General features: G+C 32.2%; 4 protein-coding genes across 5 annotated transcripts; 2 read left to right on the top strand and 2 right to left on the bottom strand.

Moving 5' to 3' along the window:
* Positions 1-1,780: 1,780 nt before the first annotated feature.
* On the top strand, positions 1,781-3,790 carry LOC108320826 (butanoate--CoA ligase AAE1). 2 transcript variants are annotated; one of them, XM_052869384.1, is made up of 2 exons: positions 1,781-2,075; positions 2,406-3,790. In XM_052869384.1, the coding sequence occupies exons 1-2, from the start codon at positions 1,816-1,818 to the stop codon at positions 3,679-3,681; spliced, it is 1,536 nt and encodes a 511-aa protein (XP_052725344.1). In that variant the 5' UTR covers positions 1,781-1,815; the 3' UTR covers positions 3,682-3,790. The 2 variants fall into 2 exon arrangements, with proteins under 2 accessions (XP_052725344.1, XP_017407860.1); XM_017552371.2 differs by having other exon boundaries at positions 1,796-2,075; positions 2,227-3,790.
* A 2,257-nt stretch (positions 3,791-6,047) lies between these two features.
* Positions 6,048-7,069, bottom strand: LOC108320861 (ethylene-responsive transcription factor ERF020). The gene has a single exon (XM_017552414.2). It carries the CDS (start codon positions 6,846-6,848, stop codon positions 6,312-6,314), a length of 537 nt encoding a protein of 178 aa, XP_017407903.1. The 5' UTR covers positions 6,849-7,069; the 3' UTR covers positions 6,048-6,311.
* A 3,159-nt stretch (positions 7,070-10,228) lies between these two features.
* LOC108320792 (uncharacterized) lies at positions 10,229-13,443 on the bottom strand. The gene is made up of 3 exons (XM_017552332.2): positions 12,985-13,443; positions 10,730-10,987; positions 10,229-10,632 (listed from the first exon to the last, which is right to left on the bottom strand). Exons 1-3 carry the CDS (start codon positions 13,378-13,380, stop codon positions 10,444-10,446), a joined length of 843 nt encoding a protein of 280 aa, XP_017407821.2. The 5' UTR covers positions 13,381-13,443; the 3' UTR covers positions 10,229-10,443.
* A 1,683-nt stretch (positions 13,444-15,126) lies between these two features.
* LOC108320848 (uncharacterized) lies at positions 15,127-17,513 on the top strand. Its single transcript, XM_052869383.1, has 2 exons — positions 15,127-15,466; positions 16,600-17,513. Exons 1-2 carry the CDS (start codon positions 15,308-15,310, stop codon positions 17,236-17,238), a joined length of 798 nt encoding a protein of 265 aa, XP_052725343.1. The 5' UTR covers positions 15,127-15,307; the 3' UTR covers positions 17,239-17,513.
* The last annotated feature ends 418 nt before the right edge of the window (positions 17,514-17,931 follow it).

Below are 17,931 nucleotides of genomic sequence, written 5' to 3'. Positions count from 1 at the left end.
ACGGAAGAACAAACAAAGAAGGGATTCCCCAATCAGAGGGTTGACAATTGAATCGAAAAGGAGGTAGATGAATAGGAATGAAGGAAAAGAGCTCAAATTCCTTGATCTTTGAATGGTGAAAAGGCTAAAACCATGTGGAGAAATTGCTGCAATGGAAACAGGGCACAACAATAACAACAACAATGCAGGATGATTTTCTTGGTTCTTTGTTGAAATGGAAAGAAAAAGAAAATGTTTTTAATTGTTGTTATGTTGTGTACAGAGGAAAAGCTGGAGGTTGAAGGGAGGAAAGGACATTAACGGAAAATTGAAAAAAAGAAAAAAGAGTTTATTTGCTTATGAGGAAAATGGTTGGAGGGATGAAAACAGAGACGAGAGAGTTTCGGGTTGTGTGCGAGAAATGCGAATCACCCAGGATTCCACATTCAACGTGGCTGGAATGTTTCCATTAATTTAACATATTGTTAAACCAACTTTAACACCGAATTAACGTTAAAACATAACATCTAAGGTTTAAATATATTTTTGTTTCTGTTTTTTATAGTCATTCATCTAATAAGGCTCATTTCAACATAACATGCCTATACTACTTGATAATATTCCATATTTTGTTTTCAATTTTATTTTTTAAATTAAAATATATTTTTTATCAATTTTAAATTTTAAGTTCTTTTTTTTTTTAATTTAACAATTTTTTTAATTTAACTCTTTTTTCTTAAATTTATTTATTTTAATTAAAACAATTATTATTTTAAAAAATTATCTAAAAAATAAACATTACAAACATTGAAATTGTAGAAATTATTTAATTTTACTTTAATAATAAAAAATATTATTTTTTGTTATTATAATTATTTTAAAGTTTAACAAATTTAACCAGAATAAAATAAATATATAGTCTTAAAAGCTATTATTGCGCCTTTTTAATACAATAATAATGGTAACATTGTTTTCGTTAACAGTAGGAAATAGATTCAAGTGAAATTTTTATTTGAATGGATTAAAACAAAAAGGAAAAAAACTTCATATTAATAGTATATATATATATATATATATATATATATATATATATATATATATATTTCTTTTTATTATAAATGTGAATAATAAAGTCAATTAGTGGACTTTTATTTTTTTTATTGTGAACTAGGGAAGACATGTGTTTACATTTTGTTTTTAGGATAGTAAAAAATAATAAATATTATTGTTATAATTACAAAAATAAAATAATTTCTATTTATTTTATATGTTTAAATTTAAAAAAAAAAATTGTAAAAAGAAAAAGTGGTTAAACTTAGAGAAATAATTATTAAAAAGTAAATTAAAAAGAAATATTATTTAAAAAGTGAAATTGAAAAATAAATATGAATATAGATGAAACGATATTGAAGAAAAAAAGTTTGTCTAATTCTTTGAGGTTTGGATTATAAAAATGTAACAGTTTTTTTAGTGACTTATTTGTTGACAGGAAAATAACCTGCTGGTAAATATATATATATATATATATATATATATATATATATATATATATATATATATATTTAATTTATATCATCTATTTCTTAATAACTTTTATCGTATTCATGCATATAGAAAAGATCCGCACGTGCATAAAAAATTGAGAAAGGATAAGAACGACAAATAAACTTCCTTAACCAATAAAATACATTCATTTAACTATATTTATTTTACTTTTTGATATAAAATTCTAACACACAACATTATATTATCGTAATAGATTGTAAAATATAAATGAAAGAAAAAGATAAGTATAAATAAAACAAATATAATTAAATAGTAACTGCGTATCCTTGAATGTGGCACGCTCTTAGAGGGTTTCAGAGTAAGGAAAGCCCAAAGGAAAGAGATAGATGGAAGGAAGTATCCGCTGCTCTGCTAACTATGTTCCGCTCACTCCGATCACCTTCTTGGAACGCGCCGCCGTCGTTTACCGCCACAGACCTTCTGTCGTCTTCGGCGACGTTACCTACACGTGGCAACAGACCCACCAGCGCTGCGTCAAACTCGCTTCTTCCATTTCTCAACTCGGTGTCGGTCTTGCTCCCGGCGATGTGGTTTGTTTCTTTCGCTCCCTACCCTTTACCTCAATTTCACTCTTTTCTTTGGATAAAAAGTCAAACTTTTTTTTTTGTTTGGTTTGATTCGGTCGGTTTTAGTGGAACATGATGCATATCGAACTACTTTTGATTGTTTGAGCTTGATCAGGTTGCTGTATTGGCCCCTAATGTTCCAGCAATGTATGAGCTACATTTTGCTGTTCCGATGTCAGGGGCTGTTCTCTGCACCCTAAATACACGTCACGATTCTGTAATGGTTTTGTTGTTGCTAAAACATTCTGAGGCTAAACTTATTTTTGTTGATTATGAATTACTCGATATTGCTAGGGGAGCACTTCAAATCCTTTCAAAAACCACGACCAATCTTCCCCAGTTGGTCTTAATTTTGGAGTGTGGTGACCGATCACCTCTCCATGCTAGCAACGATTTGATATATGAGGATCTTATAGAAAGAGGGGACCTTGGATTCAAGGTGAGGAGGCCAAAAGATGAATGGGATCCAATCTCTCTGAATTACACTTCTGGGACTACATCCAACCCCAAAGGTGTGATCTATAGTCACAGAGGTGCCTATCTTAATTCTCTTGCTACTGTTCTGCTTAACGAGATGAAGTCTATGCCGGTGTACCTGTGGTGTGTTCCCATGTTTCATTGCAATGGTTGGTGCCTCCCTTGGGCAATTGCTGTTCAAGGTGGCACAAATGTCTGCCAAAGAAAAGTGACTGCCGAAGGCATATTTGGCAATATTTTTAGGCACAAGGTTACCCACATGTCAGGTGCACCCACGGTTTTAAACATGATAATCAATTCACCACCTGAAGTGCGGAAGCCACTTTCTGGGAAGGTGGAAGTGATGACAGGTGGTGCACCCCCTCCGCCGGATGTGATCTTTCGGATGGAAGAGCTAGGATTTGGTGTGACTCATTCCTATGGTTTGACAGAGACTTATGGTCCAGCGTCAATTTGTGCATGGAAACCAGAATGGAACAATCTGTCTCGAGTTGCGCAAGCAAAACTCAAGGCCCGACAAGGAGTGGCTCATGTTGGATTGGAAGATCTAGATATTAAAGATCCCGAAACAATGAAGAGTGTACCGGCCGATGCCAAAACAATCGGTGAGGTGATGTTCAGGGGCAACACTATCATGAATGGTTATCTGAAAGATTTGGAAGCAACAGAAGAAGCATTTAAAGGTGGATGGTTTCGGAGTGGTGATTTGGGAGTGAAGCATCCTGATGGATACATTGAGCTTAAGGATCGGTCAAAGGACATCATAATCTCTGGGGGAGAAAATATCAGCACAATTGAGTTAGAAGGAGTGATTTTCAGTCATCCAGCAGTTCTTGAAGCAGCTGTTGTTGGGAGACCTGATGATCATTGGGGAGAGACACCTTGTGCATTTGTGAAACTCAAGGAGGGCTGCACTGCTACAGAAGAGGAGATTATTCAATTTTGTCGGAATCTTTTGCCTCATTATATGGCTCCTCGAACTGTGGTGTTTTCTGATCTGCCAAAGACATCAACTGGCAAGACACAGAAATTTGTTCTGAGAGAGAAGGCAAGGGCTTTGGGAGGCTTGACTAAGAAAACTAGCCGTTTGTAAACCATGATAATTCTGAAACTTGAATGTGATGTTTCTTAATTCTTGTGCTTTCAGTATGTGATGCTTATTTATACATAAAATAAAAGTTTAATTGTTTTGTTTGTTGTTATTTTCATTGTTGTGTGTCAATTTAGTCCTATTTTTTAAAAAAGTATCAATTTCATCCACAGTTTTATCTCTATACGCACTTATTTTACATTTGTTCTTCCCTTTCACTCACATTTTATCAATTTCTCACATCATCTCATTCTTCCCACATTTTCTTCACAAAAGGGAACTAACATTAAGTTCAAAATTTTCAAGATTTTTTCTCATTTAGGACAATCAAATCTTCCTCTCGTTGTGTCATGTAAAATCCAAGAAAGCGAAGTGCTGATAAAAATCATAGATCTTGAGGATCTTGTAGTAGTGACATGCATATCTTGGTCCAAACTGAATTGAGAGCAAAAAATTTGCCTTTTTATTATTTGTCGCGGTGGAGAAAAGTTGTGTGCTTTCTTAGGTTTGGAAAGAAAAAGAAAGGGTTGGGTTTGACTATGTGCGTGTGGCTGCAAAAAAGATTGTGCGAATGACTCTAATAACACCAAATCTAACAGTGCTAGCTGTGAAAGAAGAAAAGGAGAAAAGGGACGGTGTTGCCAATGCCAACAGTGTCTCAAGTAACAGATAACATCGATAAGATTGGAAGGAGGTGAGGACAATGGCGGTTGTAACATTGCAATGTTATCTTGGATTCATGTTGGTATTTTTGTAGTGGTGTTTGATGCTTGAAGTCGTTGGCCATAGTTCCTTGGAGCTCCTGAGCTCCTGTTCCGCTCCAACACAAAGGTAGTAGTGGAGAAGGCCCTTTGGAAGTTGATAATTTTTTTAAATCCTAATCCCCAATTTCCACATTAGAAAGATCCAGCCCTAATGCATCATATGTTGTAAATGTCTTTTCTCATATCACTACACTTCTTTTCTACGTCACCACACAATTAACGCTATCAATAAAAAATTAACAGTGGATGAAATTGATATTTTTTTAAAAACGAAGACCAATTTGACATACAACCATAAAAGTAGGGGCAAACAAATAATTAAACCTAAAATAAAATCTGTCTAATTGGATGATGTAGGAACAAGTAATTAAACCTAAAATAAAATCTTCCTAATTGATTGATGTAGCGTTATGCAATGCTGCAAGAAACATAAGATACTTACGACAAGTCCAATTAACCAACCACCATTCTTTTCTCAGTCAGAAGTTTGAGTCGTTTTATAAAAATAATTGTAGATATAGGTTTTGAGGTACTAAACCATATTAAATGTATATTCTGCGTTTATTTATATTTTCATCTGTTGGTGTGATTAAGTGATTGTTGTGTTATGGTATGATTTCAGATGAATTTTCCAATAAGATTATTAAAATTCGTTTTCTATCAACAATAGAGTAAGGTAGACGAATTTTTTTTATTGCATCACATCTACCTTTTGCACAAGAACAAAACACTTATTTCTATCTCTGTTCTGAGGAAAAAAAAAACTTCCAAAAGTTATGGATAAAGCAATGAGATTGGAGTTCGAAACTGTCTCGTCCCTTGTAAGTTCTGCCTCGCTAAATTACCAATAATTTACCACTTTAAATTTAGATTATAATTTTTTTATAATTATAAAATTAAAGAAATAAAATTAATACTTGCACTCAATTCACTACTGTAAAAATTAATATTCAGGTTAGTAATTAATAAAAAGAACTTGAATTTTGATTACAAAATGTAAATATAACTCTATCAATTTTAGTGTTTTATTGTTGTCCTGTTCCTAAATTGCAAAAGCTTTTACTCATGCAGGTGATGGATGAATTTACAGTATGGTTATTCCGCTTATCAGACGGTGTGCTGATTTCAAAATTCCAAAATATTATGAACGTTTACTTTTGGTGGGAGTATTTGATTTCGCTGTGCATACATGACGCGTAGCGATTCTGTCTCGTGCTCCGTAGTTATTATCTGCAGTCAGTTGCTACTTTTCTGTGCCCACCAGCTGTTCGACAAAAATGCCAACTAATCAAGGTAAGTCTTCACTCCTTAAAATACTTACAAAACCAGTTTCTTTTTTTCATAATCAGTTCGTACAATTGTTTTTTAACTTTTACACAAAACGTGATTTCTACCTGTTTAGCTTAATTTATATAATTTATAGGTTGAAAAATTACTAGTAAACGGGTTGAATTATTTTCTTGAAGAAACATTTTCGTCAATGCTGAATTGCGCCTGTGGTAAAAAGAAAAGGTAAACGCACTCAAGTCTGCGTGCGTTTTCCAAGGAGTTACAGCAATTTGCACAAATGCATGTGGTGTGAAAGTGTCAGATTCACCAATTTCATTTTTGTTTTTGAGTGGTTGACCTTCTTTTTTTGGCCTTTTTCTTTTCTTCAAAAAGACAACTCAAATTACACCAGCTGATGTAAACACGTGGAAATGCTAAGAGAAATTACATTTTTTTCTTTAGTTTGTGAGGATAACTATCTAGACTATATACATCAAAGTCAAAAAACATCACTGTAGATGAAACCTTGATCACTTGAACATTTCTTCTTCTCTTTCGTCAATGACGGCTAGGGAAAAAGTTTCTGCTTGATTTCTCCACCTAAAGATAGTCTTCAATGGAAATGTTCAAGGCATCCCTATCTGCACAATCTTCACCACTTCCTTTCCAAGTCGCAGTATCATAGCCCTCAAAACCATTCCACCAAAACTCATCAGAATCATCAGCTCCAACAATGCCATTCCTTTCCTCCATTTTCTTCTCACTCTCCTGACTTTGTGCCACCCCACTTGAACTTCCGCCGGCAGCAATGTTTCTGGCGTCAACATCCATGCCAACATCGGAAGCCACCTTCTGAACAGACCTTGGAGACATGTCCCTCAGCTGACCACTGTAAGAAGACAAGGTGTCTGGCAAGTTAAGTTTGTCCAACGAAGAAGGCCTCCTGAGACAGTATACGGCGACGTCGTGGGCAACCGCCGCCGCCTCCGGCGTGACGTAGGTTCCCAGCCAGAGCCGCTCTTGGGTGCCCGGAACGCGAATCTCCGACACCCACTTGCCCCATTTGCGACGGCGAACACCCTTAAACTTGTGGTCCCTGCTTGGACAAATTGCATGCAGCGCTGAACTTTTACTCATTTGGGTAACCGAGATTATGGTATCTGTACTGAGTTTGTTGAATCTGTGAGAGAGAGATGGAGGACGGTGTGGTTTATATAGGGTTGAAGAATTTAAGAGTCAGAGAGATTGAAAGAGGCAACATAGTAAGAGGACGGTGGAAGGATCGAAAGTCAAAATTTTCAAAGTCAAAGTAAAACTATATGATCAAAATGCATGTAATTAAGTAAAGTCTAACCAACTTGGAGGGACAAAGGAATCATAACAACACCACCTCTGTCTGTATACCAATAAAATTCTTTTAACTCATACGATTAATAATATTTTTTTTCCATTAAATACACTATATTATCAATGGAAAAATGATAACTTTACTTTCTTAGCTATCATGAAAGTATCTATAATATAATTTTGTCACATTTTTCGTAATTTTAATAAAAAAATTAATTTGTGTTGACTTGTTAATATATTTTATTTGAACTCCTAATCAATGTTTTTGTATTTTCGAAATGAATCTTCCACTTGTTGAGAAAATTGTTACACGTGAATTTGATTTACAATGCTCAGTTATTGCTTTGGAAGCCCACGCGCATCCCGAGGAGTGATAATACACACAATTACTTGGAGCCAGAGGTGTGCGCGTGGTGATTAGCGCGTGGTTGAGTGCTGTCGTGTTGGACCCTTCCTGAGACCTCTTCTTCATAAGGTATGTATGACTATATGTAGAAAAGCACGTACCGACTTCATGATATTTAATAACAGAGATAAGTTCAATGTGAACAAAATAATGTCTAATTTTATGACCTTATTATTATTATTATATTAGTAGGATGACGACGGGTATGACATATTTATCCAATATTCAATTTGCAATAGAAGAAGATTGATCTGTTATGGCTTGAAAACATATTCTATAAACATTTAAAAATGTAGGCATATTTGTATGTATTTATAAATATTTAAAAAAAAATTTATAAATTTTTAAAATAAAATTAAAAAATATATATAATATAAATTAAATTAAATATAAATTAAAATTTAATTTTAGTTAAATTTAATTAATAAAATATAAATTAAATTTTAATTTTAATTTTCTGTGAATAGTGATATTTGTAGGTATTATATTATTCATAAAATATGCTTTAATTCTTTTAAGTATGACTTTGCTAAATTTTTCTTCCAACAAGAGTGTACACTCAATAATCATCACATTTCTTAAGAAAAATCGTGTTGACAGACACCATTTTTTTAATTCATATTTAAATAATTGTACATTTATTGTTAATACTACTCATTTTAATAATTTAAAAGAAAAACTGCACCAATTTGGTGCTTTTATAAAAAGAAAAACACGATTTACATAACTCTGATTCAATGGTGGAAAGGAAAAGAAGAATTTTCATACCAAATGCAAGTTATACATGCCCACACGAGCTATGTCATTTTGTACACAAACTATATTCCAAAAACCATGGAGAGTTTGAACAGAAATGTTTCATTTGGTTCACGAGATGGTAATAGATGGTGTCTTTATGAGAACGACAAAAAGTTAAAGAAAATTAGATTGTGCAAGTAGAGCAACTTGTGTTAACAAAATAGTCCAACAATTGATTTGGGGTCCATTCATTCAATGAGAAGAACTTGAGGTCTAAATATCAATATTATATAAGTTTGCTTAAAGCCCAAGTGAGAATTCAAAGCGGGCATGGAAAAGTGAAAATTTGTTGTTTTCTGTTTACATCATGCCATTAATGATGTTTCATTAGCAACCCAGAAATCGTATTAGAAACAACATACAACCAGAGTTCATTGCGTGTCTTCAACTAAATAAAAATATGTAAAAGAATATCTTAAAATGTCAACCTTAATCTATATATTTAGTTAAGAGAGTCACTTTTTGTGTAAAGAGAATAATGGTTGAAGAGTTCAACTTTTGTGATTAGATACGTCAACTATATGAACCTCAATCAACAACTCGTGTCCATTTTGACAACAAAATAATTCTTCTCTCGTGGCTTGGAAAATATTTCATAAAAATATCACCTTTCTTCTAACTCATGTCGTCCATTTATTTGATCAAGAAAATTAACAACAGCTGAATAAAATATTAGAGATGACAAAACGGTCAACCCGACTTATTTAATCCCGACCTGATATTGAACTACTAAAAACAGTTTTTTGTGTGTGTTGAAAATCAAAAGCAAGTTAAATTTTGGAGTGATTCTCCCTTCATCTTTTCACATTTCTCATTACACTTCCACGTTCCAAAAATACTCTTCTTGAACAGATTTCAAAATTTGTTGAAGTTTATGAAAAATCCTTGAACAGATTTCAAAATCAGTTGAAAAAAAAATTCTTCAATGAATTTAAAAAATCTGTTGAAGAAAATTTTCTTTAACAGATTTCGGAGTCCACCGAAAGATTTTTCTAAAATTTCAACGAATTTTAAAATTCGTTGAAAACTGGAAAAATCTTTAAACAAATTTTGAAATCAGTTGAAGAAAAAAAGTGAGGTGTAGGGTTTTTTGAAATGTAAGAGATAGTTTTAAAATTTCTAAAAAATGTGGGGATGTAGAAAGGAATACAGGGTAATGTAGGGAGAAACAGGGTGATGTAAGGAGAAACTGAACTTTATAACCCAATTTAGCACACTATCAGGCTGACCCACATGTTTTTTTTTTCTATAATAAAAAATCTAATATCACATGGAAATGGTTTGAAATTTTTTATTTTTTTCATGAAAACAAGCTAATATTGAGTTATGGATTGTTTCAAATTTTGGCCAAACTATACCAGACCATGGTCGGACTATCGAACTGTGCTAATATGAAGTGTCACGTCGTATGTTTAATTTTTTTTAATAAAGTTAGACTGTCAGACTTTGACGAACCGGATTGATTCAGGCTCTCCAGTTGGAAACTAAATCCCAACATGCCTTTTTTGGTCGGGTTGGCGGCTTGAACTTTTTTTTCATCCCTAATAAAAATGATGAGTGGTTCTAAATCATGTGTACTAGATGCTTTGGTGAAGCACTTTGTTAGACAATTAGATTGTGTAATGAAAGAAAGCAAGAAATGCCACTAGAAATCGTCTAATAATGTTGAAACTAATTATGTATTTTCCCATTTGGAAAATTTGTACAGAAAATACTGAAAACAACATTTTAACTCATTCCTATGCAAGTCTTCTATAAGAGAAAACGAAGTAAAAATAACACAGTCGTTTTGTAATTAAAAGTGAAAAAAGTTCTTGGTGAATAAAAACCATAAGTTCCTAAAGCTTACACAGTTGGGTCGAAACACATGACTGGGTTGAGTTATATTCTATCTCTATCACAAACCAAACAAACACTTGATGATGATCAACGATCCCCATAGAAGAAATGCATGGAGAAGACAACATTTTGAAATGCCACTGTCATTTATGACCTTTAAAAATGTGTATGGTATACAGAGAGTAACATCAAAACACAAAACAAAAGGTTGTACATTTACCAAGATCTAAACTCAATACTAGATACAGAACTTACAAAATGGAAATGCGAACACTAACAGGACATATTATCCTGCTGAGGGTCAGATGAATATTTTCGTAGCTGATATAACACAGATGATGTCTAATTGAAAGCATTAGAGACGGAGTATAAGAAGTCCAAGAAACCTGTTCCCTTTAAAAGACCCTTACCTGTTAAAAGTTCAAAATCCAACAACAGGAGGAAACCAATAACAGCTGCTCTCCCATTTATTATTTCATTCTTCCCAGTAAAACCAAATCCCTCTTGATCCTCATCAACAACCATTTTAACCTAACCATGTCATACAACTTGTCAATAAGTCAAAAGGGCAGCTATGGAATGTAATAGCATAGGTCCAGATTAATTATCAGTTTGTTATAGCTGTTACCTCTTCAACATTGACATCAGTTGCAGTTACACCAGGTTGAGCCTTCCCGCTAAAGACAATTTCTGCAGAAGCATCGGTTTTCCCACCTCTCAGGCTGATGTAGATATTTTGTTCATCACTTTTCACAGGATAGGTAAAGAGTTTCCTCAAAGCGGGTGTGAGAACTCTCAGAACAGGATTTTTTGGATACCATTCTTTGATATCTCCTGTTCGCAGATCAAATGTGCTATCAGTTGATGGGCAAACTATGCACCCATCCTGCATAATAATTGTAAAAGATCATCTCATTATCAGTCAAGCAAGACTCATAATGAACACATTCATCAAGGATTTTCAAATATGATAAATCATTAAACTTTTAACCCAATGGCCACTGCTTCAGCATAATGCTAAAAGTGATTTTTTATTTGCAAAATAAAAAGAAAACAGCACAACACACTGGAAACACAAAAAGAACTATCTCACAATCTCATGTTTCCTTTTACGATCATGCTACCAGGGCAGGGAATTGGTATCCGAATTTACAAGCAGCAAGTAGCGTAAGTTATAAAGGTCAAACTATATGATAATATGTCCTGTTATGGTCCCTATGATTGCCATCATTTTAAGCTTTAGTCCCTGTATGAGGAAACTACAGTTTTTACTCTCTGACCAATTATTTTTAATGGGGAATTTTTACATCGGTTTTTCCGATGTTAGCAGGGGAAATCGGGACTTAACTTCTATGAAGCCTAGTTACACAGATATGATAAGATACAAATATGGGGACAAATAAATTTTTTCAAATTTAAGACACAATACATCATGAATATGTGAACAAAAGTCTATAAAATAGATGCAAAATATTGATAAAGAGAATGTTGACCTTTTCTCATTAATTCATAATTATGATGATTCCAATTTAAAAAAAAAAGAAATGTGATCATAAAAAAAAATACAGTTTTTGTTTAAATCATTACTAGTATTGATCAACTATGTCAATAAAAACATGTATGGTAGAACTCAAAACAAGTATTGCTCTATATAATAACTTACAATTCAAAAGCATAGATAAATTACCATCTAATGCTAATTTTCCTTTCATGTTAGAGCATCTACAATGCAAGGGTTTTATAAGAAATTCTCAAGCAATCTTATTTTACTTTATGTGGATCTGACCATCTCACATCACTTTTAAATAACTTTTGCTAGTTTTACTCCAATGGTGAGACCTCATAACATCCACAACTTACAATTTCTTATTCCCACATCAACTTTTAACAACATTAAAAATTAATTTACTTATTCTAGTTAAATATTAATTTAATGTTGGTTTGAAGTCACGTTGATATTAGTTTTTTTTTAACTCTTAAAACCCAGGTCTTAATTTTAAGACCTGTACTATACCACATCAACATGATACACTGAGAGTTTTTCATAAGATCTATGTTTTAAATTTACGAGTCTTGCATTGGAGATGCCTTGTTATCATCCAGAACTAAACAAACACAACCTTCAAAGTTTAGTTCATCAACAAATTTAAGAAGCTCAACACCTTCATATCTCCACTAATGTTCCAAAACCTTGTCTCTTATTATTTATACAAAAATCGCAGCTTGAAGTGTCCACAAATCCCTTTTTGAATCCATTTTGGATCTCTTCAAAGAATGAATGAAAGAGTATGTACTCCGATTTCTCTCGTGTCATAAACACAAATATGATTGTCTCATATACTATTCAAACCATATCTTAGAAAAAGATAAAAATTGGATACCAATTTGGAACTATTTGAGGAGAACCGGTATTAAAAATGGGTACTACATTTTAAATTTTGAAGAATTGGGACTTCATATATTGACTTTCATTCACGTGCAAGGACTAAAACATATAATTTTGTCTTATAAAGACTAAAACTTAAATTTTTCTAGAAATATAACGAAAACAACTTAATATGGGGGGTAACTATAAGGACCGAGACAATAGTAACATTGAATGTGTTACATGTAAAATATAATCTTTATATTTTAGGGTTAATTAGTGAGTGATGGGGATTATATTTTTCCTCTTTCCCAGGAAGAACGGGAAAGCAGATACAAAAAACCTGAAAAATGTAGTTTGATGAATGAGTTTTGGAACAACATAATTTCCACTCTCAACATGATAAGATATTAGTAACACAACATCTCTACAATAGCTTTATTCTCCAATTCATGAACCCCTCTAAGGCTAACAATAATAATTACTGAGATTTGCATAAACTAGGAAGTGAAAGTGACCTGGGTGAGCTTGGCATTGAGCAAGCCTTCGGTGTAGGCGCCTTCAGCAGGGGACCTATTTTCAATGGCAAAAACTTGATCTTTGTACCACAGCAGCAGTATGGTCTCGCCGTCCTGAATGATCACACGCCGCTCCCCCCTCGGCAGCGCCGCCAGCGGAACAACCGGAACCCAGTTGTCACCGGACGCCGATGACTCCTCGGCAACAGAAACCTGGGCGGCTTTACATGTGAGTGACGGAGCGCAAGAAGGGTAACTGTAAGTGTAACTGTAACTGTAACGGTAACGGCGACAGAGCAGAGAGTGGCGGTGGCAGAGAAGCGGCGGCTTGGGAGGGGCGGGGAGACGGAGAATGTGGGTTTTGGAGCATGAAAGGGGAAAAGGGTTTGCAGCCATGGATTTTGGTTTGGGAGAGAGAAAGTGAAGAGTGTTGCATCGTCATCTTTGCATTTGCATGTGTGGATAAGAGAAGATAATGAACTCAGTTTATGAGCCACAATCTCTTTTCTCTAAACTAACTCTCAAACTTACTTCACATTTTTACTGTAATTATAACAATTTTTAAAAAAACATTATGACCTTTTTCTTTTTGATTTGTTTCAAAATTAATGTATTTTAAATATAATATTCCTTTTTTAAATTTATTCTAACTTTGAGGATTTTTTAAATACAATAAGTGACTAATAACAAATTTGAGATGGGAAACTTTTATAAACCACAAGATTATTCTCTTGGTAACAAGATATATTTACCAAACTATCACTACAATTGTTTCCTACATATACATGATTAATTTTAACTTGCCAATCTAAGTTCAAAATATATTTAATGCTTAATCAATCTCCACCCAAATGTTAAAAGTGCTAGAAATATTTTAATTAATTCGTTGATAATGGGAAAACAATGTTTATTTTTTATCATTTTAGGTCAGTATATATGTCAGAGGAAAACTTTTGTAGCATATTTTAAAATATAATTTTCAATCTAAAACTTAAAAAAATAATTAATTTATGGATTTTTTTTGTTTATATATTGTTTATCTTATTTATTATAATCAATTAAAACTTTCAACTCATTTTTAATTCTTATATTATACATTTAAATTTATAGAAAAAAAATTAACAATAATTTTTTAAAATTTATTGAAATAATCTATATACTTTTAAAAGTCTCATGAGATACATTAGGTTTCATGATGAACCATTACACAAGTTTATATATATTTATGGACCAATGATAAATTTGAATCCAAAAGGACCATATTTATTTTGATATTAAAAAATTTTCACACTCACTCAACATTCACTTTTTTACTATTTAATACTTTTTACAAATACAAAAATCTAAATTTTTGATAATATTTTATTCCTAAAATGGATTGTGGTGGCTCTTCTATAGTTCTATGAATTTTTTATTTTAGTTTCAAGGATGCTTGAGATGTGAAAATGAGGTTGAATATTTGAAAAGAAAAGGATTATTTAACACTGATAAATTACCATTTGATAATTTACTTGAAGAGTAAAATAATTATAATCATAATTAACCTGATTTCATATTTCAGAAAAAGCAAAGTGGTCCTGAAATTGAGATTAGTATAACAGATATTTTTGTACATGATGGGTGGTTGATGATGATCACTTCCTACAGCTACACCACACAATTAGATATATTGATGCAGAGCCCTCAAAAACAATATCATTTTAATCAAAGAAAAATGTGCAAGATATTTTCTTCCCTAATTAAATACTTTTGGCCTTTGAGAGGGAAACAATAATAGAATCATTTATCCCAAGAAACAACCACTAAATATAAACTTCTAGCTAATAATAGCAGTAAGGAAAAAAGATTGTCATGTATTTATTTTTCCCTTTAATACCAAAAAATAAAATAAAAAGTATGGTAAAATATAGGGACACATCATTAAATGTTTGAATTAGAGTGACAAAAATTATTGTGGTTATGAAAATGTTTTGTTTGAAGAGACATTTTGCTAAACTGTGGTTGGATAAGGTTGTCTTCTGAATTGGTCTTTCTGAAAAGTAATGATGGGAAATTAAGCATTAATAAGATGGTAAGACTATAATTAACCTAACGTCATGCATATCCATGTCTGTGGCTATAAATAGGTGCAGGAGATGTTGATTTTTTCTGTAAGAAGAGCATAATTTTGTTTATGAATTTATGATCTCTTCTTCCACCAACTTGTAAAAAAATATATTAATTGTTGATGAATTTGTTATTGCATGGTGCACAGGAATAATAAGGAAGAAACGAAAGGTGAAGTTGTTCTCTGGTTGTGTTGTTGAAGAGTGAAAGAAAAAAGATGGACAGCTTGGAAGAGAAAGTGTTTATGTTCATTGATGAAGAATATTATTCCAATGAATCAGAGCTTGATGAAGATCTATGGTGGCAAGACAACACCCATTCTCATGGCTCACCCGATAACACTTTGTATTGGGAATCTCAGGTCTCACTGCTTCAGGTACTTTTTCAACATTCATTCAACGAACTCTCTTTTTCATTTCGTTTTATTGTTCTTTCATTCATACTTTTAAAACATATAATTCAATACAAATTGAATCTTATATAATCGATTTTGTAAGATTGAGTTATCTATTAACTTTATAAGATTGATCGATTTGGTAAAATTGAATTATCGATTAATTTTATAAGATTGAGTTATCGATTAATTTTGTAAGATTGAGTTAGATAAAGTTTATATGAATCTGTTTCTATCGTCATGATGAACAAATATATATTCATTCAAATTATTAGCAATTTGATTGGTCTGGTTTTACTTTTAAGGTGAATTGGTGTATAAATTAATTTCAGAAAAAAAGAAGGAAGAGAGATTGTTGTTTTTGTCTAACATATGAGAATATTGGTTTTGATTTGAAGAATTGATAGGGACAATATTATTTAACAAAAAATAATTGGTAGAATTGATATTTTGTTTTTTACTTATTTTTTCGTGGTTGTGGCTTGCTAAACTTGCACCACATCTTAACTGTTTGATGCTTTAAAGTATTCGAATATTCCTTTAAAGTTTAACTTACATCGATTTGAAAGTTATTGTATGGGTCTGTTTGATTAATTTGTATATAGGTATATTTATTTGGCATAACTAGTTGAAAATTGAGTTGATAGATAAAAAAAATGTTATAGATACTTCGTATTCTTTTTTTTTAAAAAAAAGATATGGTTTCCTTGATCGAGTCAGCCTGTGATCAACGTGTTTTTGTGTACATTAGAAAACAAAAGGGATGGGAACATTTGAAAAAAAAATGAATTGTCATATTTGTTATTGTGTAAAGATCATGATATTAAAAGAAAAAAAAATGATTTTAAGCTAATTTAATCTTCTAAAATAATAAATAATTTAATAACGAGTGGAATAATAGATTAAATTTATAAAATAAAATTTGATATTATTTTAAGAAATAAAATTTGAATAAAATTTAATTTTATAAAATTGACTATGTTTTATGATATTTATATCATTTATATAATTTAAATTATGATATTTATATTACTTATATATTTTAAAATCGGTGGGAGTTTGGAAATACGATGATGTTTAAGGACAGGAGTTAAAAATGATTTAATGTTGTTCAGGAAACATTGGAGCGTTACCATGTAGGTGGGTCAAAATTGAGAGTAGAGGTTGGTAGAATCATAGAAGAGGTGAAGGGTTCGGATTTCTGCAGCTGCTTGAAGAGAAACCCATGGGATTGCAGCAGCTGTTTGAGAAGAGAAGTTGTGACGGAGCTCCGAGACAGAGGATTCAGTACAAAGCTATGCATTTCAAAATGGGGAACGACGAAAAAGTTTCCAGGAGGTTGTCACGAATATATTGAAGTGATTGCAAAGACATCAACAAGGAAGAAGCAGATTCATATTCTGATAGAATTGGAATTGAGAGAGCAGTTTCAGATTGCAAAAGCGGGTGAAAATTACCAGCATCTGGTGTCGTGTTTGCCTCAGTTTTATATTGGAAAAGCAGAGAACTTAAGTGCGATTGTTCGAGTGATGTGCAATGCTGCAAAGAAATCAATGAAGGAGAAGAAAATGCATGTGGGTCCGTGGAGGAAGAGTAGTTTCATGCAAATGAAGTGGTCTGGCTTCAATCAAACATATCATAATAATAATAATAATAATAAATCCTTTGAAACACATACCACATATCCCACTCAACATTCAACTCGATCTTACCTCACCATTGCAGGAGCTCCTACACCTGTGGTAGTCACCTGAGTTGAATTTCACTAAATCTTCAATTCCATTTTAGTAGTACTAGGACTAAATGCCCCCACTGGAGGAGCTAAGTATCGTTAGAGTTTCCTTTACTTTTTAGGTCCAAGATTATCATGTAATGTAATCGCCTAGCCATAGAATATTATTATATCATATATATTCTCACTCTCCTCCTGTTCATTCATCAATACAGTTGAGGAGAAGTGTTTATTCCGCAAATCATTGGACTGTTACTAATTTAATTTAATTTACTTTTTGTATATTTTATTCGATCACATTATATTTTTAACCTTTTTGTAATTTTTAGTTTAATACAAGAATTTTAAAAGAACCATTGTTTGATTAATAAATATTTTTTGAGTTCTTATTCTTATGATTCTTCTAATCCATTATTTTTCTATTCTTATAATCAAATAACTAAAGAAAAAACCTAAATTTTACTGTATTTCGATAGAAAGATTTTATTAGACTCGATCCTAATAATACATAACATTTCCAATTAATATGCTATAATATTTAAGAATTTTAAGGACTTTTTGAAATTGTAATCCATTATTGAAATTATATGAATTATGTGATTTAAGTGATAACTTTAACACGAGTTTAAAATCACAATATTATTCCAAAATAAACTAAATTAAATAAACTATAAAGTGTGGTCCATCTAGGAAAATGATCCACCTATAAATAGAT

The sequence above is a fragment of the Vigna angularis genome, chromosome 10, assembly GCF_016808095.1.
Source record: "Vigna angularis cultivar LongXiaoDou No.4 chromosome 10, ASM1680809v1, whole genome shotgun sequence".
Lineage (NCBI taxonomy): Eukaryota > Viridiplantae > Streptophyta > Magnoliopsida > Fabales > Fabaceae > Vigna > Vigna angularis.
Note: the sequence above shows the minus strand (reverse complement) of the source record. Positions and strands in the feature narration are given on the sequence as shown.

Excerpts from the sequence above, each read along its gene's own strand:
- LOC108320848 (XM_052869383.1), top strand. The coding sequence starts at position 15,308 with ATGGACAGCTTGGAAGAGAAAGTGTTTATGTTCATTGATGAAGAATAT. Across the intron at positions 15,467-16,599 it reads CTCAGGTCTCACTGCTTCAG|GAAACATTGGAGCGTTACCA; the intron begins GTACTTTTTCAA and ends AATGTTGTTCAG.
- LOC108320826 (XM_017552371.2), top strand. The coding sequence starts at position 1,872 with ATGGAAGGAAGTATCCGCTGCTCTGCTAACTATGTTCCGCTCACTCCG. Across the intron at positions 2,076-2,226 it reads GTCTTGCTCCCGGCGATGTG|GTTGCTGTATTGGCCCCTAA; the intron begins GTTTGTTTCTTT and ends GAGCTTGATCAG.
- LOC108320792 (XM_017552332.2), bottom strand. The coding sequence starts at position 13,380 with ATGGCTGCAAACCCTTTTCCCCTTTCATGCTCCAAAACCCACATTCTC. Across the intron at positions 10,988-12,984 it reads TCAATGCCAAGCTCACCCAG|GATGGGTGCATAGTTTGCCC; the intron begins GTCACTTTCACT and ends ATTATTATGCAG. Across the intron at positions 10,633-10,729 it reads CTGATGTCAATGTTGAAGAG|GTTAAAATGGTTGTTGATGA; the intron begins GTAACAGCTATA and ends TGACATGGTTAG.
- LOC108320861 (XM_017552414.2), bottom strand. The coding sequence starts at position 6,848 with ATGAGTAAAAGTTCAGCGCTGCATGCAATTTGTCCAAGCAGGGACCAC.